General features: G+C 30.8%; 1 protein-coding gene and 1 long non-coding RNA gene across 3 annotated transcripts in view; one reads left to right on the top strand and one right to left on the bottom strand.

The window, feature by feature from the left end:
* Nucleotides 1-17568, bottom strand: part of LOC136970865 (protein arginine N-methyltransferase 1-like) — a 50032-nt gene extending 32464 nt beyond the window's left edge. Inside the window, exons 1-2 of one of the 2 annotated variants that reach the window (XM_067265365.1) lie at nt 17434-17466; nt 1602-1667 (exon numbers count right to left, since the gene is read on the bottom strand). In XM_067265365.1, the coding sequence (XP_067121466.1) occupies nt 1602-1667; nt 17434-17451 (84 nt within the window). In that variant the 5' untranslated portion in view covers nt 17452-17466. Of the gene's footprint in view, nt 1-1601; nt 1668-17433 lie in introns of both variants that reach the window. The other variant, XM_067265366.1, reaches the window with a different exon arrangement.
* Nucleotides 17569-20891: 3323 nt separating this feature from the next.
* Nucleotides 20892-21984, top strand: LOC136970918 (uncharacterized). The gene is made up of 3 exons (XR_010880060.1): nt 20892-21266; nt 21364-21432; nt 21932-21984. It is a non-coding gene; the product is annotated as an uncharacterized lncRNA (long non-coding RNA).
* The last annotated feature ends 1910 nt before the right edge of the window (nt 21985-23894 follow it).

Genomic DNA, 23894 nt, shown 5'->3' with positions numbered 1-23894 from the left:
ACGCTGGCCGCACACAAGAGAAAAGAGGGGGAAAATGTCAGTAAATCACAATTCTTTATTCATATATAATTATAAATTAGCATAGGTATACTTAATACAGCTTCTGGCACTGATCTAAATGTAATATATCAGAAATATTTGGTTAAATATTAGCCACTGCTAGTTTTAAATTAGTTTCAATATGTCTGTTAGCCGGTTTCTTGTTTTAATTTTTACTAAATTCGTTGCAAAAAACTATTCACAAACATAACTTGTAGAAAATAATGCTTGAATTTTCATTGAATACTTCCTTAAGCTGGGAAATTGATATATTTATTCATATTTTATGCCATGTGGGCCACGGGTTGACCATCCCTGCCTTACAGTATGACACATTGACAAAATAAAACAGCATTTGGCTTACTATGTACAGTACATAACTAAACAGTTGGAGAAGCAATAGTTTTAAGTTACTTTTTCAAATTAACAGTTATATTTATATTTTTTATAATTGCCAAATTATTAAAACTAAAAAAAATGTTTTATTAAATTAAAGGTAATTTTTTCTGTTATTAATCCAAAACCATAAATCTACATGACTTTGAAAAGAATAAAAAAAGCATTTATTTATTTATTATTCATTAACAAATCCTGTATAATCCATGTACAAAAGTGTATATTTATTAAATTTATCTCTTAATAAATTTCCTGAACTTTATAAAATGTTAATAAACTGGAAAAATTCAGAAATTGTTTTGCTATGCAATCATAATTATTAAAATGAAAAATGATAATTTTAATTTAAACACTACAATTTATCATTTTTTGTACTTTGCAAAGTTTTGGGGAAATTTTGAGTCCTGAAAATATTCTGCACCCCTTTTCATACATTGTATTGCACCAAATTATTTCTTGCTGCTTGCAGATGACTACACTTAGTCAAACATAATGTCAACAAAAAAATCAACAGGTAGCCAAGGAGGCAAATTCCTTGATTTTTTTTCTGGCTTTCCAGGTGCATAGGAACCCTGCATATATTCTTGGATCTGTTTTGTTTTTTTCATTTCAATGTCTCACAAACTAGTATTTTTGTGAAATTAAATAAAAAATAGTTATAAAATGAAGAGAATGAAGTTCAAATGCACTCCTTGTACTAAATGTTTAAATAAAAAAAATATAAGTAATAAAATACACTTTTAACTTATAATGTAAAGTATCAAACCAATTAAAAAACAAATTATTTTAGCTTATATTTTACTTTTATTTAGTTTTTTTGTATTTTTATATAGTCACAAGGAAAATACATATATACACATACACACACACAAACCTTTAAAAATACATTAACAATAACCATGCCAGATAAACTACATTCTATATGTAATTCAAACAACTTAGAATAAATACTGAATGAAATAGCTAACTAAACATCACTGGACTTCATATCATACTCGGATATATCATGCAGGGAGGAAGTTATGAATGAATGAGCAGCACAAAGGCATATGGACAGAGAATTTGATTGATGCAGAAAAATATAACCTATGCTTATAATTCCAAATTATATATGCCTAGAAGCAAAGATTGGCTTGGAGCCCGCACAGTATAATTTGTTAACATACCTGTGCAGTCTGCAAGAACTGCAGGTTCGAATCCCGCTCCAGGTCGATCTTTTCTTCTAGATATTTCTATAATTTAAAAATTAAAAATTAATTCTATTAAAATTCCTAAGATGTGGCAATTTTGCCTACTTCTAGACCAAATTTTGAAATAAACTAATTTATATGTTATGAATACTCTGAAATCTGATAATGTTGCAGTTACTTAAGTGATATTCCACTAATTTTTTCAGTTATTTCAGATGTAGTGATTTAAAGATTTGAAAGAAAAGTTTGTTACAAATGGCTTAATAAACTATCAGAATTAACATATTTAAACCATGATAAATTAACTTAACAGAACTAATTTTTACATAAAGTTAAACTTATTTTGACTTTTAAGAGTGGGGAAATTTAAAACAACTACACCAGAGCTGTAGCCAGAAATTTTTGAGTGTGGAACACCCACAGGAAAAGGCTTTCAGATCAGTGTAAATTTAAGTCAAATTTTGTAACTTTTCATTACATAAACATGTGTCCTAGTCAAACAATGTGTAGAACAAGGCAAAAACAATAATTTTCAGGGAAGAGCTTTTAAAAATACACTAAATGCCAACAACAAATAAAATCTACATGAGACACAACTCCACATGAGATATGACAAGATACCTCCCTATCTTTCCATCCTCTCAACCTTTCAAAACCAAAATTTAATAGTACCAATGCCCGTTATACACAAGCTACCACGCCAAATTTTGTTTCATCATTACTCCACCCAGAGATATTAAACGAAATAGACACCATCACACACACATACATATCCATGAAAATTTCCCCCCTTTTTATCAGTTTAGTGTGTGTAAAAATGTGGAAATTAGCAAAAATTTCGGTGGGTCAAATTTAACACAAATCCAATATTTTTCCTTGTTATGTATGCATAACAGCCAGAAAAGTAAAATACAGTAGAGCGTCAAAAAGTGGAACCAATTGGGGACTGGGGTCCTTCCAGTTAATGATTTGTTCCAGTTTCCGACTTTGTATGAAAAAATACATTAACCTGTCCGATGTTCAAATTTTTCTCTGTTGCGTATCGCTTCGTGTTGAATTTTTCTCCATTGCGTGTCGCTTCGTGTTGAATTTTCGTCGATTTTAAGCCTAACGAAAATTTTTATAATAATAATCGAGGCTATCGTATCGTTAAAAATTATTTCTGCATTTTGTACAAACAAAATAAATATATTAAAGAATATAAAAAACATGAAAATTATACTTTAGAAGTAAATTTAGTATCATAAACATTCGATTCAGCACGATACAGTCTGACTGAAAATCGTTCCACTTATCGACGCTCTACTGTACTTGTTAATTTGATTAAAATGAGTTTACAAGTGAAACAAATTTAGTAATTATATTCTTAATAATCCTTATTGTTAATATCTCTCTTATACGATTATATAAATATAAACTATTGAGTATCAAAAACCCCACACTTTCTGAAATATTGTTTCAATTGATTTGATTTTTAATTTTAATTTCAGTGGAAAGGTCAGTTTTTATTATTATTTTTACTTTTAACTGGCTACTTAGTGACTATCTCCCCACAAATACCTTGTTTTCAAGTGTGGAAGGGTGTCATGGGTGGTGTAGAGTAAGAAGTGACAAATCACGGGCATGGGAATTGGTGCCACACATGGCTACATCCTTAGCTACATGTTCATAAAAAATGTGAACCTACCAAAAGTGCTCATTAATTTTATAAATACATAATTACAGATCCTTTAAGGAAAGATTAGCTGCCTTATATAATAAGAAATAAACTGTAATAGATACCACTTAAAACAATATTAAAGTATCTCTAGTTTAATCACTATGTATTATTATCAGCTATCATTTTTCTAATGTGCAAGAAAGGAAGCATTGTACAATTCAGCTAAGATTTTAAGCATGTGATTATTTTGGAAGAAAAAATATATCACAAAATAATACAGTAGAGCGTCGTTTATCCAAATCAATTGGGGACTGGAGTTGTTTGGATAACTTATTTTTGGATAACCGATTATGTATGAAAAAACCTATCCCATGTTGAAATTTTTCTCCGTTGTGTGTCACTTCGCGTTGAATTTTTGTCAATTTTAAGCCTAACAAAAATTTTTATAATAATAATCGTGGCTATTGTATCGCTAAAAATTATTTCTTTATTTTGTACAAACAAAATAAATATATTGAAAAGTATAAAAACAAAAAATTTATACTTTATAAGTTAATTTAGTATCAAAAACATTCAATTCAGCACAACACAGTCCGACTGGAAAGCTTTCGGTTAACTGATGTTTTGGTTGATCGGCTTTCAGATAAATGACGCTCTACTGTATTGATAAAACATTACTGGCTAACTGCAAAATTTTTGCATTCTAGCAAAGTGATATATCAAATATATTGACTGACTGCAAATGATGTCATGACTACAATCAAAGAGAATAGGGTGAACAAACTAGTATTAAGCTATTCATATCTCTAGTATATTTGACCTTGGTATCTTGTGACTTGAATTTTGACTGCATTGCTATTTAGAAACAATTATAATTCTTTGCATGCAAGTTTAGATAACAAGTCTAAATGAAAGAAGCGATCTGTTTATAAACAAAAATCATGCTTATTGTAATCTTTATTTTTTAAATAAATGATATAACTGAAAACCTTAAATTGCCTTACTATAGACATCTGTAAAGAAACACTCGTGATGTATGTATACACATAAGATGGAGTAATATACATTTTTGCTGAGTAAAAGGAAAGTGTTCAGTTAAATGGTGCTCATATATCCTGACTTATAAAGTGACTATATAAAACAGTAATTCTTAATTTTTTTCACGCCACTGCCCCTTTGGTTACATAAACTTATGCGCAATGCCCCCAACAATGTTTCCTAACTCATTTTCCCTTGTGTGAAAAAAGCTTAAAATGTTTTTACAAAAATTTTCTATGAACCTCACACTTTTTGTTGTTACCATACATTGTTCTTTACATCTAAAACCAATAAAAGCAATATTGCTTCTTATCAGTTTTACAGAGGAAAAGGAAAAGTTGTTGGTGACCCCAAACCTCGCCTATTATTACCATTCAGTATCCTGTCTCCAATGCCCCCTGCCACCCACTTGATTCTTTTCATCTCTTTAGATTTACTCACGGCCCACTCACTTTTGGAACCACTGGTGTAAAATAAATTCCCTCTTTACTTATGGCAACTTTTGAATCACCTGTAGAATAATATCTGAACCGATCATCTCTAATAATAAACAAGTACAGTTCCAATTAAAGTTCTACATTACCTGAGATAAATTGTAGAAAAGTAGTCTGTGAACAGAAATGAATGTGTAGTATAATATGGCTGATTTCATGAATTCTGGACAGATGAATTGTGCTACTTGTCATATACAATATACTCTGCTTTTAGGTTGAAACTATTGATTTAAAGTTCACAATAGATCACTTAATTTTATTCACAACTGTGTCTAAATGATAGCTTAAAATTATAAAATATTTAATCATTTTTAAATTTCATACTTTCATGTAGAGTTTCTGGAGTAAATTCTTTTGTAAACTTTTTAAGCTAGGTTTACTTTCAATATGACTGCTACAAAGTAGATACAAACAGTCAGTTCATCCTCTTTCAGTGAGTGTTCACAGTTTATTAGAAGTTGATATGATCTCAAATTTTGCTGAACTTTGGTTCAACTTTTTGCAACTAGCATTCAAAACCTTTTTAATCAATCATGCCCTAACTTAGTTCAGGCCAGGTAGTATAAGGTGCACAATATTTTGTTTTTTATTAGTATTTTTTTTTTTGTTTATACTGTCATACAAACCATTACAAACAGATTTAATGCTTTCAAATTTAGTTTATTTAAAAATTTACTAAACATTCTATCTTTTCTGAGTTTTTGATCATCCAAAGCACCCCAGTATTATATACTGGGGTGCTTTGGATATTACCTTGGACAATTGGGATGCTAAAGCACTTGCAAGTTTTCTGACTTTTTGTTGCAAGTTATTCTGTAACCAAAAGAAGAAACACTGTTCAGAAATGTGACATTGTAATATATAACTGTATGTATACAGATATTTCTTTGTACATTTATCTGCACTCATTTTTAATTGAATTTACTGTATATAAAGTATAAATAAATTCTGCCTTTAACTAAAGAAATTTTGCAGTACAGTAAAAACTGCTTAGGCGACCACCTGCATTTGAAGGGGACCTGTCAAAATGGGCAAAAATTTCTGGCACAGAATGATTTATATATATAGAGTCTTCGTTTAAGTTACCTGTATTAAACAACCACCTGTGTAATGTGACCGCGGACATCAATTTTTGGTCCGAAACAACATACAATTGTAATAAGCGACCACTTCCATGAATATATCTGATCTAAACGATTGTTTGAACCCATCTCAACAACGTTTCCCCCTCCTAATATAATGAATTAGTTAAACTCTTGTTCAAACACACCTCGGATACTTCTCCCACCCTTGAAATTAGGTGCAGGTGTTAATGAATTAGTCTAGCAACAAAAAAATGCAAAGTGTTGTCATTAGAAGATCAGGCGAAAGTTATCAGAAAAAGTGAAAATGGTTTATCACAATGGCAATTAACTGCAAAGTTTAACTGTGGGAAAATGAAATTTATTTTACCGTAGACCTACAGTATTTTCCTTAGGGGTATAAAATATTGTATACAATACAATTAATCACTGGTCTCAATGTTTGATAAAATTTATTTTATTTTTTTTTGAAGCTCATTTACAGTACATGTGCAATAAACAGTTTCTCTATCAACCTACCTTATTTCTGTCATCTTATATATAAAATTCTCGTGTCACAATGTTAGTTACCTTACTCCTCCGAAACGGCTTTACCGATTTTTACCAAATTTTATATGCATATTCATTAGGTCTGAGAATCGGCTACTATCTATTTCTCATACCCCTACACTATTTCCCCCTTTCAAAAATATATTTATATATGGTTTAAGGCTTTTATGTCCAACAGATGGCGCTAACTTCCGACGACCTAAGTTTGCTTTTCTGTGAGAATGGACTGAAGCAGATCATTTTCTATCTAACTATATAAATAAAATATAACGTTCATTTGTTCCTACCGATTCCTTTGAAATTTTGACACAACGTTGCATTCGAATATGAACGTTTTTATATAATATACATGTCGAAATTCCCCCCAGTGGGAAGAGATGGACGGGATTAAGGCTTACCGTGAAGAACTCAGCTTCTATTATACTATTTTACATGCGGTTTTTTGCGTTTTTAATTGCATTTTAATAGGTTACGTCAACAGAATATACACTAAAAAGAAATTTTTCGATATTCCCCAGTGGGGAGAGGGACAGGATTAAGGCTTACTGTGAAGAACACTGCTTTTATTATACTAGATGCATTTTTGATTGTGTTTTAATACGGTTTGTCAAGAGAATGTACACTAAGAAGGGATTTTTTGAAATTCCCCCCACGGGGGAAGTGTTATACATTTATAATAGATACATTTTGAGCCACAACAACGTGTGGCTGGGTCAGCTAGTATTTTTATAAAAACAACATTCAAGTAATTTTCGCAGGCAAACAATAAACGCATTAATCCAAAATCAGTTTTACAGGCAAACTTCCTTTTTCGATTCTGCGATTGTCATTGATGTAATGAAATCGTATTAGGAGAAGAAATAATAAAATCATTTTATTATTCATTAATAATTTTTTTATTGTACTTAAGAAAATATTAAATATTTAAAAATACAGTATTTTTAAAGTTAAAATAAGATTAAACTAACGAAAACCAAAACTGAAGTGGTGGAGAGATACCACATGCTTTTATATCAATGATGTAATACACATAACTGAGGAGCAAACAAAGAGAACCAACTTGAATTAATTATCTCCAAAAATAAAGAAAGTGTGCATTTTAATACTGTATTAATCTTTAAAATACTGGTATTAAATCTGTCTTATAAAATCACGTAAACTTCTGTTAATCGAGTTATCCGATAAGAATAAAACACAGTCCCAATGTACAGTACTGTATCTCTACCGTTGAAAAAATTCTCTTATTTTTGCTCACCTCGAGTATTGCTTAGTTCATATGGCTTTTAGCCATATCTGTGCAGAAAATACAGTATTACAGCACCATCTGTATTAAATGACCACTTTTTGAAGGAACCGTCAGTGGTCGCCATAGATAGGTTTTACTGTATTTTATATGTGGCTACTAACTGACTATTAATCAAATAATATAATTTCATCAAGGATTAACTGATCCTTGATCAAATTATACTATCAATTTTATACAATTCTATCACTTGATTATCAGTATATTTTGAGCTTGTTTTCTATATTGAAGTGTATTCCACAAACTTTAAAACAAATTATAAAAATAAAACACATGTAAAAGAAAGATAATATTTATACTTTTTGTTCAAAGTACAATCCATTAACATGTAGCTGTAGTACAATTTTCAAACAGAAAATTATTTTCCAATTGTCTTTAAATCATTGGTCACAGCTTTTTGGAATGGTGCAAACATTTGAGAATTAGTAAGCTCAGTTTCAACTTGGAAAATAGTCCAGAAGAGACAAATCTAATGAGTAAGGGAGGTAATAAAGAGTGAAATTCTTTTCTTCATTTTTTTTTGGTGTCAAAAGTTTGATATACTTTGAGAGCAGGCACATTATCATGCAACATTCTTTATAAAACTCTGAATTCACTCTTTTCCCTACTGACGCAAATTCTTTGTGAATGACACCTTGTAAGTAAAAAGCAATGATCAACATTGTTCTGATGCATGAATTTTGAAATTTAAATTCTTTGACTTGGCAACATTAGACATGCACATCATTTGGAGTCTCATTATATTTGTTGTCCCAGTTTTAGAGTTATATTTTATGTCTGCTCAGCAACTGTAGGAAGGGTCTTTTACAAATACATTATGGACGAATGAAAAAACACAGTTGCAAGTCACAGTTCTTAAAGCAATGTTAGTTAGTAAAGTAAATTTTAAAAAATCCTGTCACAAATTTCATTATTATTTGAAATCAACACCATTACTCAAGCAAATTTGTTCCTCAGAAAAATATAAGACCACAAAAATTATTTATTTTCACGTGTTCATTCCTGTTCTTTTCATTAATAAATAAAAACTATGAAGAAATATGCATTTTCATGAATACTAGCGTTTGTTGGTTTTTAAAACTTGTTTTTTGAAGAAATTTGTATAATTTTATACCTGGTTTCACCCAAGTAAAAACTGGTTTTTAAGCCTGGCCTTAAAACATAAAATTTAATTATTTGCTTAAAAACATCAATATTTTGACACAAAATCATCTCTGGCATAAAACAGGAATATTGTTAAATACTGTTTCATAAAACTAACTACAAAACAAAATAAAACCCCTACGCCTAAAAAGCGTCCAATTCCACACAATTCAAGTTCTGAATGAGATGGTTGGGATCTTGTCAGAGAATAGCTATAGGAGAAAAAAAGTCACCTCTATTGGCAAGCGCCAAATCCGACAGAGGGCGCTCAAGACGGCTGCCAAAACAGGTAAACAACCGACCATGTGTTTGTTCAATGCCTGAGCCGATTCAGTTTCCATCGGTGACGACTACTGCGATGACCAAATGGAGAACAAATCATTGAATTTATAAAGTAAATGATTAATAAAAAGTACATGGCCAGCGTTATTACATTTAATAAATATATAAAAATATATATACGACTATACAAAGATAAAACTTTGCTTCTGTCTTTCAGAAGCAAGTTTTATCTTTGTATAGTCGTATTTATATTTTTATATATTTATTAAATACATTGAATTTATGTCAAATTCTAGACTGTATCGGCGACAGGAAATGTTGTCTTGTAGAAGGTGAAGCCGTTTTGGATGCTGGACACATCGTATTTTGTAGATTAAACTCTAACAACAACACTGAAAGTTCACGTTGTTGCTTTAGTGTTGCAATCTCAGATATTGTCGTTTTAATACATCTCAATTACGGGGAGAATGCACGTGCAAAAGCGGGGCTGTCTGGTTTTCGTAAACATGTGATAGCAGAGCATAATACTAAAATGAAAACAAAACACGTAAATTAACTTATATTTTCAATTAAGAAGATTTTTAAAAATTTGACTGAAAAGTTATCTCGACATACGTATATGAAGATAGAAAATTTACCTATTTTCTTTCCGATCTGCATACAAAAACAATTTTTCGACAGGCATGTCCATTTACAAAAAAAATTAGACAGTTTTTTCTTTTTATGTGGATGGCTTCAGATTTTCAAAAAAATAATTTTCAAACTTGAATAGGAATATTACCGCTATGTCATGACTACATAAAAATTATTATTTAAAAATAAAATAAAAGACTATCGTGTGTAGAATTAAAACACTTCTCACCTGTTAAAGTGTAACAGGTGAGAAGTGTTTAAATATTTTAAGCCGTATACACCATGTTCTAATATAAAAACGTAACTATTATGAGAAATAAAACTATGTTCAGTGTTGTTATTAGAGTTTAATCCACAAAATACGATGTGTCCAGCATCCAAAACGGTTTCACCTTCTATAAGACAACGTTTCCTGTCGGCTCCTTACCCGTTTCAGCAGCCATTTTGAGCGCCCTCTGTTGGATTTGGCGCTTGCCAATAAGCAATCCTTTGCGAGTTACATCTCCCAAAATCAGGTCCTGCAAGATCAATCACATAAATATCTTCAAGAACTTGAAAAAGTGACTTCATCCAGCCCTAAGACACTAAAGGAGATTTTAGTTTTAGAGGGTATAAACAAAAGAAAAAAAAATTTAGATTTATTAGTTAATGCTTTAATGATGATTGAACCCAGCTCAGTAGCTAGTGTGAGAGTTTTTTCTATCTCTGGCAATTTTCTGTGGAAAATAAGGACACAGTTAAGCAATAGATTTATAGACATTCTTTACTTTCTAAAATCATATTTTCTTATGGAAAATAAATAAAAAATAAAATAATATTTTGTAGGTATTCATTGTTATTTGTTTTCCTTCATGGCTTTCTATGGAGTAAATTTTATAGTTTAATGTGATATTCTAGAATTTCTTTTGTTTTGTATAGATGTTAGTTGATTTTATTTTGTTGTATTTTTAAAATGTTATAAATATTAAATAAATGAAAAAGTTTTAAAAACAAGTTGTAAGTATCTCTTATCTCCATTTTTTGGGCAAAAATTCGAAAACAGTTTTTTAAAAAGTTGGTTTTTGTATAAACCCTAATGAAGACACATACTATTACCTAAAAATCAGTAGATGTCCTGTTTTGACAAAAAAAATAAATGGTCACGTTAAGCATGTATGAAGTCACTGAATGTGGACTAAAATGTGAGTAGAACAATGTTTATCTAACAGAAGCTATATATTAATTTAAAATACTAAAAATTATAGAACTAAAAATGGAAGAAGCAAAAATACACAGATTAATTTTAGAAAATTAATGCAGTTAGTGTATTAGAGCTAAGATAGGCCTTTGAGCAGAGACCAAATAAAGATGGTATTTGAATTTGACAATCTAATATTTATTAATAAGTGAAGTTTCCCTGAAAACCAAGAAAAGAAAAAACTTGCTTTAGATTGTCAAAAATAAGCTAATCATTAAAATAAAAATTTAAGTTCTGAAAACAGCAGAAGCAATTAAAAAGTCCACAAAAAAAAACTCAATATAAAAATTATTAATGAAATTCAAGGAATACTAAATTATGTATTTAACACTTGTATAGAAATAAAAATAAAAGAGTTCCTTCCTACAAAACAAATAAAAAACAGAATGACAATCGAAGATAATATGCAATTTTTAATTTTATAATTTATTTGGTAAGATTTGAATCACAAGTAAAAACAAATGTCAAAGAAACCTGATATTTCATATCAACACACTGTACTATTTATATTTCAATTGCACAGGACTTAACAACTTTTGCTGTAATTGTGACAATTTCAACACATGACTATAGGAAATCCTTGTTTGAAATTCAGGAGACAAAACAATCCAAGACTTAAATTATCCAAGATTTACATATTTCTGTACAATATGACAAATGCCATGTAACTGGTGTAATGTATTAAGCAAATGGAATATAGCTATTTATACAAAATGCTATTTTCACTAATTAATAATTGGTACTAATAATAATATAAACAAACTTCAGGAAACAGCACGTGTCCGACGAGAACCTCATGGGTTGCCAGGCAGGTTTTATAAAACCTAAGACAAAACTCCTCAAAATGTAGCCCAAATTATTTTTAAAGTGACCCAGACAGTATTAGATTGCCCAAATGTTGCCTAGAGCCCTACGAATATTTCAATCTGCTACTTGTAGCCCAATCTTGAAACCCAGCTGTATTTTATGAGATAAGAGAAAAAGGGTAGTTCATGGGTAAGGTGACACCTGAAATTATATTACTGTAAAAGCAAAGCCATGTTGACCAGATTAGAGTTGTTCTTGGTCCATTGTTCTCTTATAATATAAAGGAACTTTGATCTAAATGAAGAAGTTAATGTATGCACATCATGGTTCAGACAGAATTTTCACTTCAAATTTTGAACTAACCAAATTCCTTAATGTGTAAACCTATATATCCCCAGCTGAGACAAATAGTATGATTACAAACTAATGGGATTTTATAATTATTCACATTTGAATTAACAAGAATATCCTGTATTAACATTAATTTTAAAAGCAGCAAACTTTAATTCAACTTAGATAAACCTCTTAACAAATGTATTTCTAAATTTAAATCTTGTAACATTCATATGTACGGTACATTCCCAAATTAGAATATTAAACTTTATAGACCCAAAACAGATTTATTATTAAGGTTAATAGTTGTGTGTGAAGAACAATTCACACAGCATTTGTGAGTGATTGAGACAATTCAACAAGTTTTAAACAAACATAACATTGGGAGGCTGTAAAATGAATTATATCTATCTAAAGAGAACCAAAATGTTTTAACCAAAACAGTACACAACAATTCAAGGTTTTTCATATTCAGACTAAACTCAAGATAGGAAATCATTGTCAAGCTATATGTTTTTACTGTGTAAAGTAGTAGTTTATTCAAACAGCAGAAAACACATACACGAAATTTTCAATGATTCAGATAGGGGTTACATAATGTTAGTCATATTGACAAGGGGAATTGTTAAATATTTTTTTTGGTATATGTCAGTGTGTTATTACTATAAGCTTAAGCTTAACGATTTCAAATTTTAGTTTCATTTTCAGTTTTCCAACATGATGACCAATGTATTGTTTTAAAATAAAAATCAGATTAAATCTTTATGTTTAAGAAGTGTAGTTTTCTTGACAGACACACACACACACACACTAAATCAGAAAGTAGTACTTATGACAAAAATAAACACACATTCTTTGCAAGTATTTCAAATAACATTAAAATTACTTTCAAACATTCACAATAGAAAAATGGAATAAATACATTTAACTTTTAAATTTAAATTATTTAATTTTTTACTAATTTTATAATTGCATATCAAGTTATTAATCCTATAGTTATTAAACAAGAAAAAATTAAATAAATGTAGAAACACACTGAATAGAACTTTAAGTTTATAACTACAAACAAACATAAATTTAGAAAGAAATTTATACAAAATTCAATGGGCAGATGCCTTTCTCAAGGGTTTTGGTTAGTACTAACTTAAATTATAAGAAACTTTACAAGCTATTTTATCACACTACACCTTTTGTGTTGCCGAGATAGTTTTAATGAAAAACTAATGTTTTTGGCCTACTCTATAGACCATTCTCAGGCGTAACGAGAGAAATGTCTCATTAAGCCTGAGAATGGTCTATAGAGTAGGCCAAAAACATTAGTTTTTCATTAAAACTATCTCAGCAACACAAAAGGTGTAGTGTGATAAATTAATTATTTGCTGAGCACATTCTGTTTAATGTTTTTTATAATGTTCAATGAAAGTGAGGTTTTCCATTATACCATCAAAGATTTCAACATATATCTTATGAAATCATAACTTTACACACCATTTTAAAACAGTAATACAAGTAGTGTTGAACACGAGATTGTGTTAGTAACAATCACATGGCTTTTTCCACCTTTATTTAGTTGATACTACCGTATCAACTAAATTTTCTATTTACTATTATATTTACTATTTATCAACTATTTTCTTACACGTTTTGGGCCTATTATGCCCCAAATAACAATTTTCCAGTTCTACACAAATTTCTTGTCCTGCCATTCTTGAAGGTCATCGTTGGTAAGGCTATCCCCAGAAACCTGCAGTACCTCCCCAATATCCTGCTCGTCTACATCTCCTAGTCCTGTATCAATTAAGTTGACAATTTGGTCAACCTGATGATACAGCGATAGGCTCTTCTGGTTGAGAATTCTTGATTTCCAGCCATAACTTCTTCCACACTCCATTTGTGCATTTATCAGTTAATTCTTGCCAAGCCAAGTCGGTATTTCCTGTGGCATCCATGATGTTATATTTTTTCCAAAATTGCACAAAGCAAACATAGATTTATGGAAAGTATGGTACTATGATGAATTGCTACCTTTTGTTGATTGGTTCGTGTTTGGGAATAATCATATTATATACAAATCAATGATATGCTGTGTTAATTTAAACCAGTGTAAATTTTGAGCATTTTTAGGCTTCAAGAAGACGTTATATTGAATCAGCGTTAAGCAAGGTCTTATTGTATTTATATGAAGAACAAGTGTTTCTTGAAAACTTTTAAAAATACTTTATTTTCTTCCTTTGAGTTTCATATATATAACAAATTATTGACATTCATCATCTTTTAGCATTTAATTGGGGAGTAGGTGAAAAATTGAGTTTTTTTATTATATAGACAGTAGGATAAAAAAAGGAACAATAGTTTGCCATACATGTAGTGCCATCTGTTATCCTACTTTTACAAATTTCAATTCTTTGCAAAAGAAGTATAATAATAGTTCTATATTATCTATCATACAGAAGTGTCCCAACATGTATCAATGAATTTATAAAAGTAAGAAATTTTCATTGTAGCCCAATCTAGCACAACTGCTACTCATACAGATATACACCCTATAGATTATGACTGGGCATGTTCCATTTTAAAGTTGTTCAACCTCTGGGGCATTTGAGTTCAGAGTTACCACTGTAAATTGCTATACAGTAACTGATAATCACCATAGTATATGACAGATTTTGACATCAGGAGATGTGCAGGAATTTACTTGAAATGATTCAAAAATGCTAACATAATATCGATATTCCATCACAATAATACCAGGACAGTCATTCAAATCATTGCTTATGTAGCAAAATACAGAACTATTGTTCTTCTGCAATGCAACCATCCTTACACCTTATTCATACTTTAAACAGCATTAAATTCAAATACATTAATGAAAACAAGATTAACAATTTGTTCATACCAAAAACTTAAAATGACTTATCTCACATCACCCAGATTCCTTAGGTTGTTGATACCAAACAGTTTTATTACATATAGTTTCCAACTAACTAATAATGGATAAATTGCTTCTTTGGACCAGTTTTCCATTTTCTTCTCATTTACATAAATTAGACACTTGTACGAGACAAATGTATTGAAGCTTGAAGACAATTATGATGAAAAGTATTAACTAAATTTCTGGAACTTGTTTGACTTCATATTTATATAATGTAATTAACAATAATAATGATAATTTACAGGAGAGTAATATTAGCATAATCAAACTATTATTATTAAAAATAAAAACTTGCACTTGTAACATCATACCAAAAATTTTCAGAATGAATAAATCTCTCTTCAGGAAATATTTTACAAAAATCTTTTCTTAAAACACTTGAAAGCTTTGAATTTATTATTATTATTTTTTTAAATTTTATAATATAATCCCTGAAAACAGACTTAATACCCGAAAAGTCGAGAATGCAAGTCTTTACATTTACAATTCCAATAAAATCTTTTTTTTCTTTTCATGGATTTGTGAAAACTTAAAATGTCATATAAAACTTCCCAGAGAAAGAAGTTAAAATATTAATTCTATCATTTATGAATTTTCTACAAGTGTTTACCCAACCTGGTGAACATGAAAAAGTCTGTAAAGGACAATAAATATAAATCAGCAATTTTCCAGTTTAAAAGACATTTTTATGTAAACAATTCAAAACTTTCTAGACTCAAGTGATCAAAAGACGTTAACTTTTAATTCTTTACAAACTTCGATATTTTATCTTTCTGAACATCTAAGTTCAGTTACTTTAATTTAATTTAATTATTATTATTTTTTTTTTGTAGAAATGGGCTGGCAGAATTACAATTTAATAAAAAGTAATAAACATTACAGATGGATACTAGGACTGGATAGTTGTTCCTGGTGATTGGACATGGCAAGCAGAGAAGATTGGACTAGTATCCATCTGTAATGTTTATTACTTTTTATTAAATTAATTTAATTAGTTACTTTAGTTAGTAATAAAGATGCAAAGTAAATTAAAGTGAGTTCAATAGTATTTTAAACTGCAAATTAATAATTATAGAAAAACCATCAAAAAACAGATAACATCGAACCAGACCAATTCACGATGACTTTGCATCAAAATGCACAGCACCGCACACATACAAGGAGCGGCAAATGGGCCAGTCATCACTCGTCCGACGCCAGAGTGAGGAAGCGGAAGCCCAGAAAGTTTGTTGACCACAAAAAGCCACACGAGCATTCTCCGAGTCACATCTGTCGGCTCGGCACGGGCCAGGCCACTCCTCGCTTTTTGAGCTATGACATCGACGGTACCAACACAATGCAGCAATCCAGCCCTGAAGTAGTTGATTTTATATTTTGATATGATCTACCACCACTCGTATTTATATACGAGCGATAGAGTCATATCATAATATAAAAAGGATCCACACTTTTAATAATTTAAGAAATGTATATGTTCAATTCATTTTCACGACATAATTGCATTTATTACCAGTTCAAATCATCATTTAATGGGGCCGGATTGCCGCGTCATGTCGGCGCTCGAAAAGTGAGGAGCAACCCGACAGACGTGACTTGTGACTTGGAGAATGCTCGCGTGGCTTCTTTGTGGTCAACAAACTTTCCAGGCCTCCACTTCCTCACTCTGGCCTCGGCCGAGTGACGACCGGCCCGTTCGCCGCTCCTCGTATGTGTGCGTTTTAAAGGTAAAAGTTTACTTTTAATACATGGCGCGTTTTTTCCTAATTTTCCAAAAAGGTGTATATTTTATAAACTTACACCTTAAAAAATATTAATATTAATAAATCATAAAAATAAATAAACTAATTGACGACGAATAACTCGTACTTTCAAAAAAGACGACATTTTAAACTATGTAAAGTTCTCGGCCTTACATAAACTATGGAAATCATCTTTATGTAAGGGACCCGGTAACATTCATTTACACACAAATTAATGCCAATTCCATTAATTTACTTCTCTCTTCATTGTAATTAATAAACAAACGAAATTCGACGTATCTAAATGGAAAATTCGCCGATGAAACTCGAATTAAAGTGAGAGTGATGACCCGAAAATTAAAATTTTGAAAAAAATCTAAACCAGACGAACAAAGCAAGCGTTAGGCCTAACATCAAACACCAATTACCTGAGATAAATCGGCCCGAAGACTTATTCTATTCATTTTAATTAGTTTAATAACAATCGACGTCTCTTCTATTATCAAAAAAACACCCAATTTTTACGTCTAACGGGCCGTTTATTATCGTCTTTCACCACCAAACTTCTTAACTTACCTCCATTTGCTCGGCCATGGCGTCCTATTATGGCAGACGCACGTGCATATTGAAAAACAGGTTTGAATTTTTTCTAATTTATAATTATATTTTATATCGTACTTTTCTATAATATTATCAGTAAGTTATTTTTAAAATATTTTAAAATAATAAAAATTTTATTGTTATTAATTTAATTTTTAATTGTTATTTTTTGTTTTTCAGATAGGGGGATTAAAAATCGATTATTATTAATGACTTATTCATAAATAATCGATTATTTTTTAGAGCTTTTTATGAAATAATTTGTAGTACTCAATTATTTTTCCATTCGTAATTTATTTGAATTTAAATAGTTTTATTTTTTTTATAAAAGAAATCATTGAAGCCACGCTGTTTTTATGGAGTAACGCGCTAAATTTTATATCAAAGTTTACAATTTCTGTTCTTAATAAAATAATAATTATTATCTTAATTGAAAACAGAGAAATCTACTTCGTAAAATTCCTTAAAAAAACAAAAAATTCTAATTAATTAAAATTGCGAACTTCTAATAATATGACTTTACGCCGCGCCAATGGATCAATATGGCGACCGTGGACGTACTCTAGGACCTTGAGACGTACCACGTTTCTTTTTGTCAGTTACTTTTAAATATAAGAAGTATCGATGACCTCTAGAAATAATCGTAGTTAAATTATAAATTTATACATTTTTCTACTTACACCAACTTTAATTTTGGGGTTTAATATCACTTTAAATATTTTCAATATGCACATGGGTCATAACTTCATAACAAAGACTCCAATTTAATTTCAGCTTCTTGAATAAATCTACTTTATTCTAAGGAGTGCAGTATTTATTTTTGAAATTTCATTGATTTTTTAATGTAAATCACGCATCGATTAAATTATAAATATAAAATGCAGGAAGAAGACATTTAATCTTTCAAAATGGTAGAATTTTTAATACTTTATGTAGATCTCTACCTTCAGATTTTATACAAAAGTGTTGTATATAGAAGACAGTATTTGCTAAAATTCTACAAAAATCAGGAAAACTTTACCCATAGATACAGGAGTAGTTTAAGGTGAAGAATCACTAATCTCTAGAGTAGTGATTTTTCATTTTCCTTTGCAATACCATCCATTGAATCTTTAAAATATACACATGCATTCTTAAAATATTCATTAAGTTTTCTATTTTTAAGGAAGGACTATCGTTCCGTGTTCTTACAATGTAGGAGGATGTTCTACAAAATGAAGATATGCCCTACTATTGGATGCTATGCATGACATAGCCGCCATTTTAAGTCCAAAAAAAAGTCTTTCTTCTATTTAACACATCCGTAATACCCTTCTTTTCAGGTAATTTTCCTACAGCGAGAATCTTGATGTTCTGGTAACTCGGGAACAAATCCTGATAGAGCTCCCCAGAAACTTTTTATGAGCGGGCCTTTTACTTTCTCGGATGTTATGTACAGTATATAACACGGGAAAGTATTGAAAACGTGTCGAATTTAATTCTCAGAAGTTTTTGCAAATTTTGATGTTTTAAGCACTTAAAACCAACACCTCAAATAACAGAAAAATTCCCCGGGATATGTGTTTTTATTAGTGCCTATTTCGTTTAATATTTCAGGATGGCGTAAAGATTAAGAAACGAAATTCAGCAATGTAGCTTGTATATAAATGAAATTGATTATATTATATTACAACCAAGATGGCGCCAAACACATTTTTTTAAAAAAAACTTTAAGCTAATGTTATAGTGTATTTTTTTGACGGAAAGTTATGCAATCAGTCGCGGAACTTTTTTACTTATATTTACTGACAAAAGGACGACCGAGTTATTAAGGTATCAGCCTACAGTTGTAGGGGACCCGAGAAAGAAACCCGGACGGGTCAAAAAATCCAGGAGATATTAAAGGGGTGGTTCGACCCGAATATATCAGGCATTCTCCCTCACTACGTTGTGAGGCTGGCTAAACCCTCAACGGGTTTGGTAAGAGATCGACTATCTTTGGGCAAATAGAGGAAAATAGTAAAAACAATACACTCATTGTTATGAAGAGTCGATTGTATTGCTAATAGAACGAATTAAAATTTCTTTCGCATCAGGAGAAAATTGAAATATATCTAGAAATTATCTCTTGACAGTGAATATTTAATTGTAAGCTTCACATGTGCCGAAAATTACAAAAATTTCCAAATTTGAATTTGGTGCCATCGAATATAAATTGCAGACTTCTATATTGTTTAGCGAATATCATAATATATTCGCTAAAGAATATAGAACGTGTTCATCAGCAGTGAATAAAATATCGTATATTCTCGAGTATGAAGAATACCTTTACAAAATTATCGAATGGTCAATACGAATTTTTTTGAATAATATCTTAATACACGTGAAATAAATTACAGTTTAATGCAAGTTTTTGTTTGGTTTAAAGTAATTTTAGTAACAATCAAAATTTCGGTTCTTAATAAAATTTATATGGTGCATATTGATCAGGTGAGACAATCGATAATAGGCTACATTATAAAGATAAACAAGTTTCCTTCCCAGTTCCGTGTTATGAAGCAGAAAATTTATTGGAAAATTCCATTTAAATTAAGGGAGAATAAAATCATGCGCCAGTTTCTATCCGCTGCATGAGTTAATTACAGTAGAATTTCTAAAAAATTTCTTAGAAAATTCCTTTTCTAAGAAACAATGCGAAGCTTCTGGAAGAGATTTAAATAAAAATCGATTATCTAGTAAACCTGTGTCTAACTGAAATATTTGATAATGCTCAAATGAGTGCGTAAACCAGTGTCTATCAACAATGGGTCTTCAATTTTTATCGAAACTCTCAAAACTATTGTTTCCGTAATTTCACCATTATGTTACTTTAATTTTTCATAGTTTCAGTAATACTCGTAATGGAGAAAGGAGAAATATCTTGTCCCGTTTGTCTGATCAAGCTAATTCTGTGTGTTTCCAAAATATTTGGAGTTCATTCGTTGTTAGACTGCAGTTGCCAGAGCAGAATATCCCAGTCAACAATTAAGATTGTATTGTATAGAATTTACTTGAGTGTTTTAGAAACTTTCTGGTGGTTTAGCTTTATCAATTGCATATTAATCTTCTTTAATCGTGGTATAGTTTGTAACGCTTTAACAGATAAAATGTTCGTTGAAGAGAAAATACTTTTCGATTTTCTCTGGTCGATGTGTGCTCTATTGTTTGCAGTCATGCATACTACATTGAATAGAAGAAAGTTCTCTTTCTTTTGCAAGGAAAGCTCATATATTGGGGAACATAAAATAATGGAAAAGCTAGAAATGTATTCTATTAAAATATTAAATTCAGTTTGTTTAATTTTACTACTGTTTAAGGTAATAATAGATACTTATGTGTATCATTTCATGAAATTAAATTTCGCTTCTCATTCGGAAGCATTTACCTGCGCTTTGTATATCGAAATTTTCTTCGGTATGGTGTTTTTGGAGGGAAGTGTTATAGGATTAGAGTGGTTTTCCTTATTCTTCATTGTCCAGAAAAGATTCGATTATTTATCGATAGCCTTCTTGAAAATTTTCGAAGAACCAAGAAATTTAAAAAAAAGGTTGAATGGCTTGATGAACAATCACACAGAATTGTTGTATCTTATAGAGGACGTCAATGATAAACTTGTATTATTTCTACCGATTATTTATGCATATTTAATATATATGAGCTGTTTTTGTGCGTGTGCATGCTTCTTCGTAAATATGAGCATTTCCGTGAAGATATTATTCGCCTTAACCTCGATTACATGTATGTCCGGAACTCTCTCAGTGGGTTATTTTGCATCACGTTTCACCGCTAAGGTAAGATTGAAACTAAAATATCCAAATTTTATATACGTATTTAAATTAATTCGTTTTTTGTTGATAAAGCGGGTAATGTTTGCTGGTTATATTACAGATATATGGAAAATTTAAAGAAATGGAAACGTTATCCTCAGCTAATTTGTCTCTGGAAGATAAATTAAAAGTAAATTGTTGATTTCAGTTTATAATGTAAAATATAATCTTAATAATAATAATTTTGGAATGGTTCATGGAAGTGGAAAATGTCGAGGGAAATGCCTCTCGGTAAGACTTACTACAGGAAACTGGCCCCTATTTAGGTGTTACACACGCAAATAACAAGTAAATTTTACCTGATCAGCCTGTTTGTCAGTGGTTTAATCCAACATTTTATGGAGCTTCGGGTTTGAGATTTTTTAAGCTTCTTTTTTGAAAGTTTTACGTAATAAATTTTTAAAATAGTTAGTATTTTTATCCTTATAGCTTTCTCTAAATACTGTAAGAAATTTTAGTGAAAGGAAGTCTTAGTGGATGATCTCCCATTGTTTAAAAAATTCCCCAAACAGCCCATCATAAAATAAATGATAATATACAGAATTAATGTTGATTAATTTATAATTTGTTTATCCAGAATAATAAAGTATATATTCGTAATACTATATTTTGTTTTTATTTGTTGGCAGTTACTGGATTTTATGAAAAGATTTAGTAAAGTTCCCATAGGAATATCTGTAGGTGGATTTTTCCGTGTGAAAAAGAACATCATCATCAGGGTAAGTTACGACGGTGATTTTTAAAATTACTACTCTCTTCATTTATATAATATTTTCCATTTTCAGATTCTTACTGCAATGGAATCCATAATATCGACATTGAACTCATTGGCAAGAAAAAAGAATGTGAAACCGTGTTCTCGTTCAAAGTCATATTTGAATTCTACAGACTTATCTGCACACTAAATGTTTAATTTGTATAACTGTGAATAAATTAGTTTCTGTTAACGTTTTTTAGTGCTTTTCATCTGTATTTATTCTTTAACAATAATTTTGATCTTTCTCTTTGAAGTTTCCCCCCACTCTTACCACCCTGTTGGCACTAAGACGTCTTTTTAATAAGTATTATGGGTTTGGCCAAGCCCATAACGGAGCGGCCAGACAGTGAGGGGAGGGACCTGATATTTTTAATCCCAGCTCAGTAGGCTGCCATCCAAGTCACTTGGTCATCCAACCATTTTTAAAAATTCAATACTAAATATGTTGGTACCATTTAAATGGGTTGATGGAATAAGAAAATGCAATACGCGGGCATCTGCCAAAGGGATGTTGCTTCTCGAGTTAATTTCAACAGAAAACTGACCCTTATTTAGATGCTACAAACATATTAGGTGATTAGTGGTTGGGTTCAGTAGGTAACATTTACTCGAATGATTATTCTAGTAAATGTTACCTATGATGATTGCCTTTGAAAATATCGAAAGACAATAGTCATTTAACAATTGTAATTACGATTTTAAATTTTTCAGCATAACTGACGTAAAATAAATCGGGCGATAGGCCTTATGATCGTTTTGAAATAGCTGCGACATAGAAAAACACCATTGACAAGGAACGAATTGGTTGGACACAATCGGGAAAATATAGTTTGAAATTTAAGGGAAGTAGTACCTTCAGTTCTATTGTCAAAAATGGAATCTAGGATGTTGTCGAGGATCTAATTTTAAGAGGAAATTTTACTTGCGGCTGAATTTTATGAAAGGAAAACATTGATAAAGTATTGCTGGCATATATATCTGAGTTGGAAGAGTGGTATCTGAGTGGAGTGTATTAACTAAAACAAAGAGTTACGCTTTTATTTGATATTAAGTTGTGTACATTGTTAGTCTGATCTTTCTCTACGTTATATTGATGTGTTTCAGTACAGTGATACCTCGATTTTCGTCGATAATCCGTCCGAAAACAATCGGCGAAATCCGAAACCGACGAAAACCGAGGCAATCATTTCCATACGAATCAATGTAAATCCAATTAATTCGTTCTAGAAACTCCAAAATACATACCAAAAACACATTTTATAGAGAATTGATACAGCGTTAAATAGTAAAAGCAATAAGAAATTAACATAAAAGACTAATTAGCATTAAGATGAAAGCAATGGAATTGTTCGGCTAGACAGGCGGGGTAATGTCTTGTCTCATAGAAGCTAGTTGGACACGACTAGCTTCTACAAGACTATATCGCCCCGTGGTAAAGTGTGACGTAATTGTCACGTGATAGTAGTTGTATGCGTTTATGATGGTCGTATCCAGGGGAATAATGCCTTCTGAGAAATCCGTTTAAGGGTAACTGGCCCCTATTCGGGCGTTACAGACGTGGAGAAAACCCGTTAAACTTCACGTGGCCAGCCCGCTTCGGCGAAACGCGAAAACACGACCGAATTCCCAGTGTTCAGGAAACGGATTTCCTAAATGGATTGTTTTTAAATCTTAAAACAATCCACTTAGTCAAATAGCTCCCTACCAGTGGCTAATGATGGAATCAGAGACAGTCCTGGTAAGTGTGCAGTGTGGCTGCCAAATCCCAAGGGTGCCAATACTGGTCAATGTGAAATGCCTGTTTTGTCGCGACACTAGTATACCTCAAAGGACGC

The sequence above is a fragment of the Centruroides vittatus genome, unplaced genomic scaffold (assembly GCF_030686945.1).
Source record: "Centruroides vittatus isolate TY-2023 unplaced genomic scaffold, ASM3068694v2 contig_221, whole genome shotgun sequence".
NCBI lineage: Eukaryota > Metazoa > Arthropoda > Arachnida > Scorpiones > Buthidae > Centruroides > Centruroides vittatus.
Note: the sequence above shows the minus strand (reverse complement) of the source record. Positions and strands in the feature narration are given on the sequence as shown.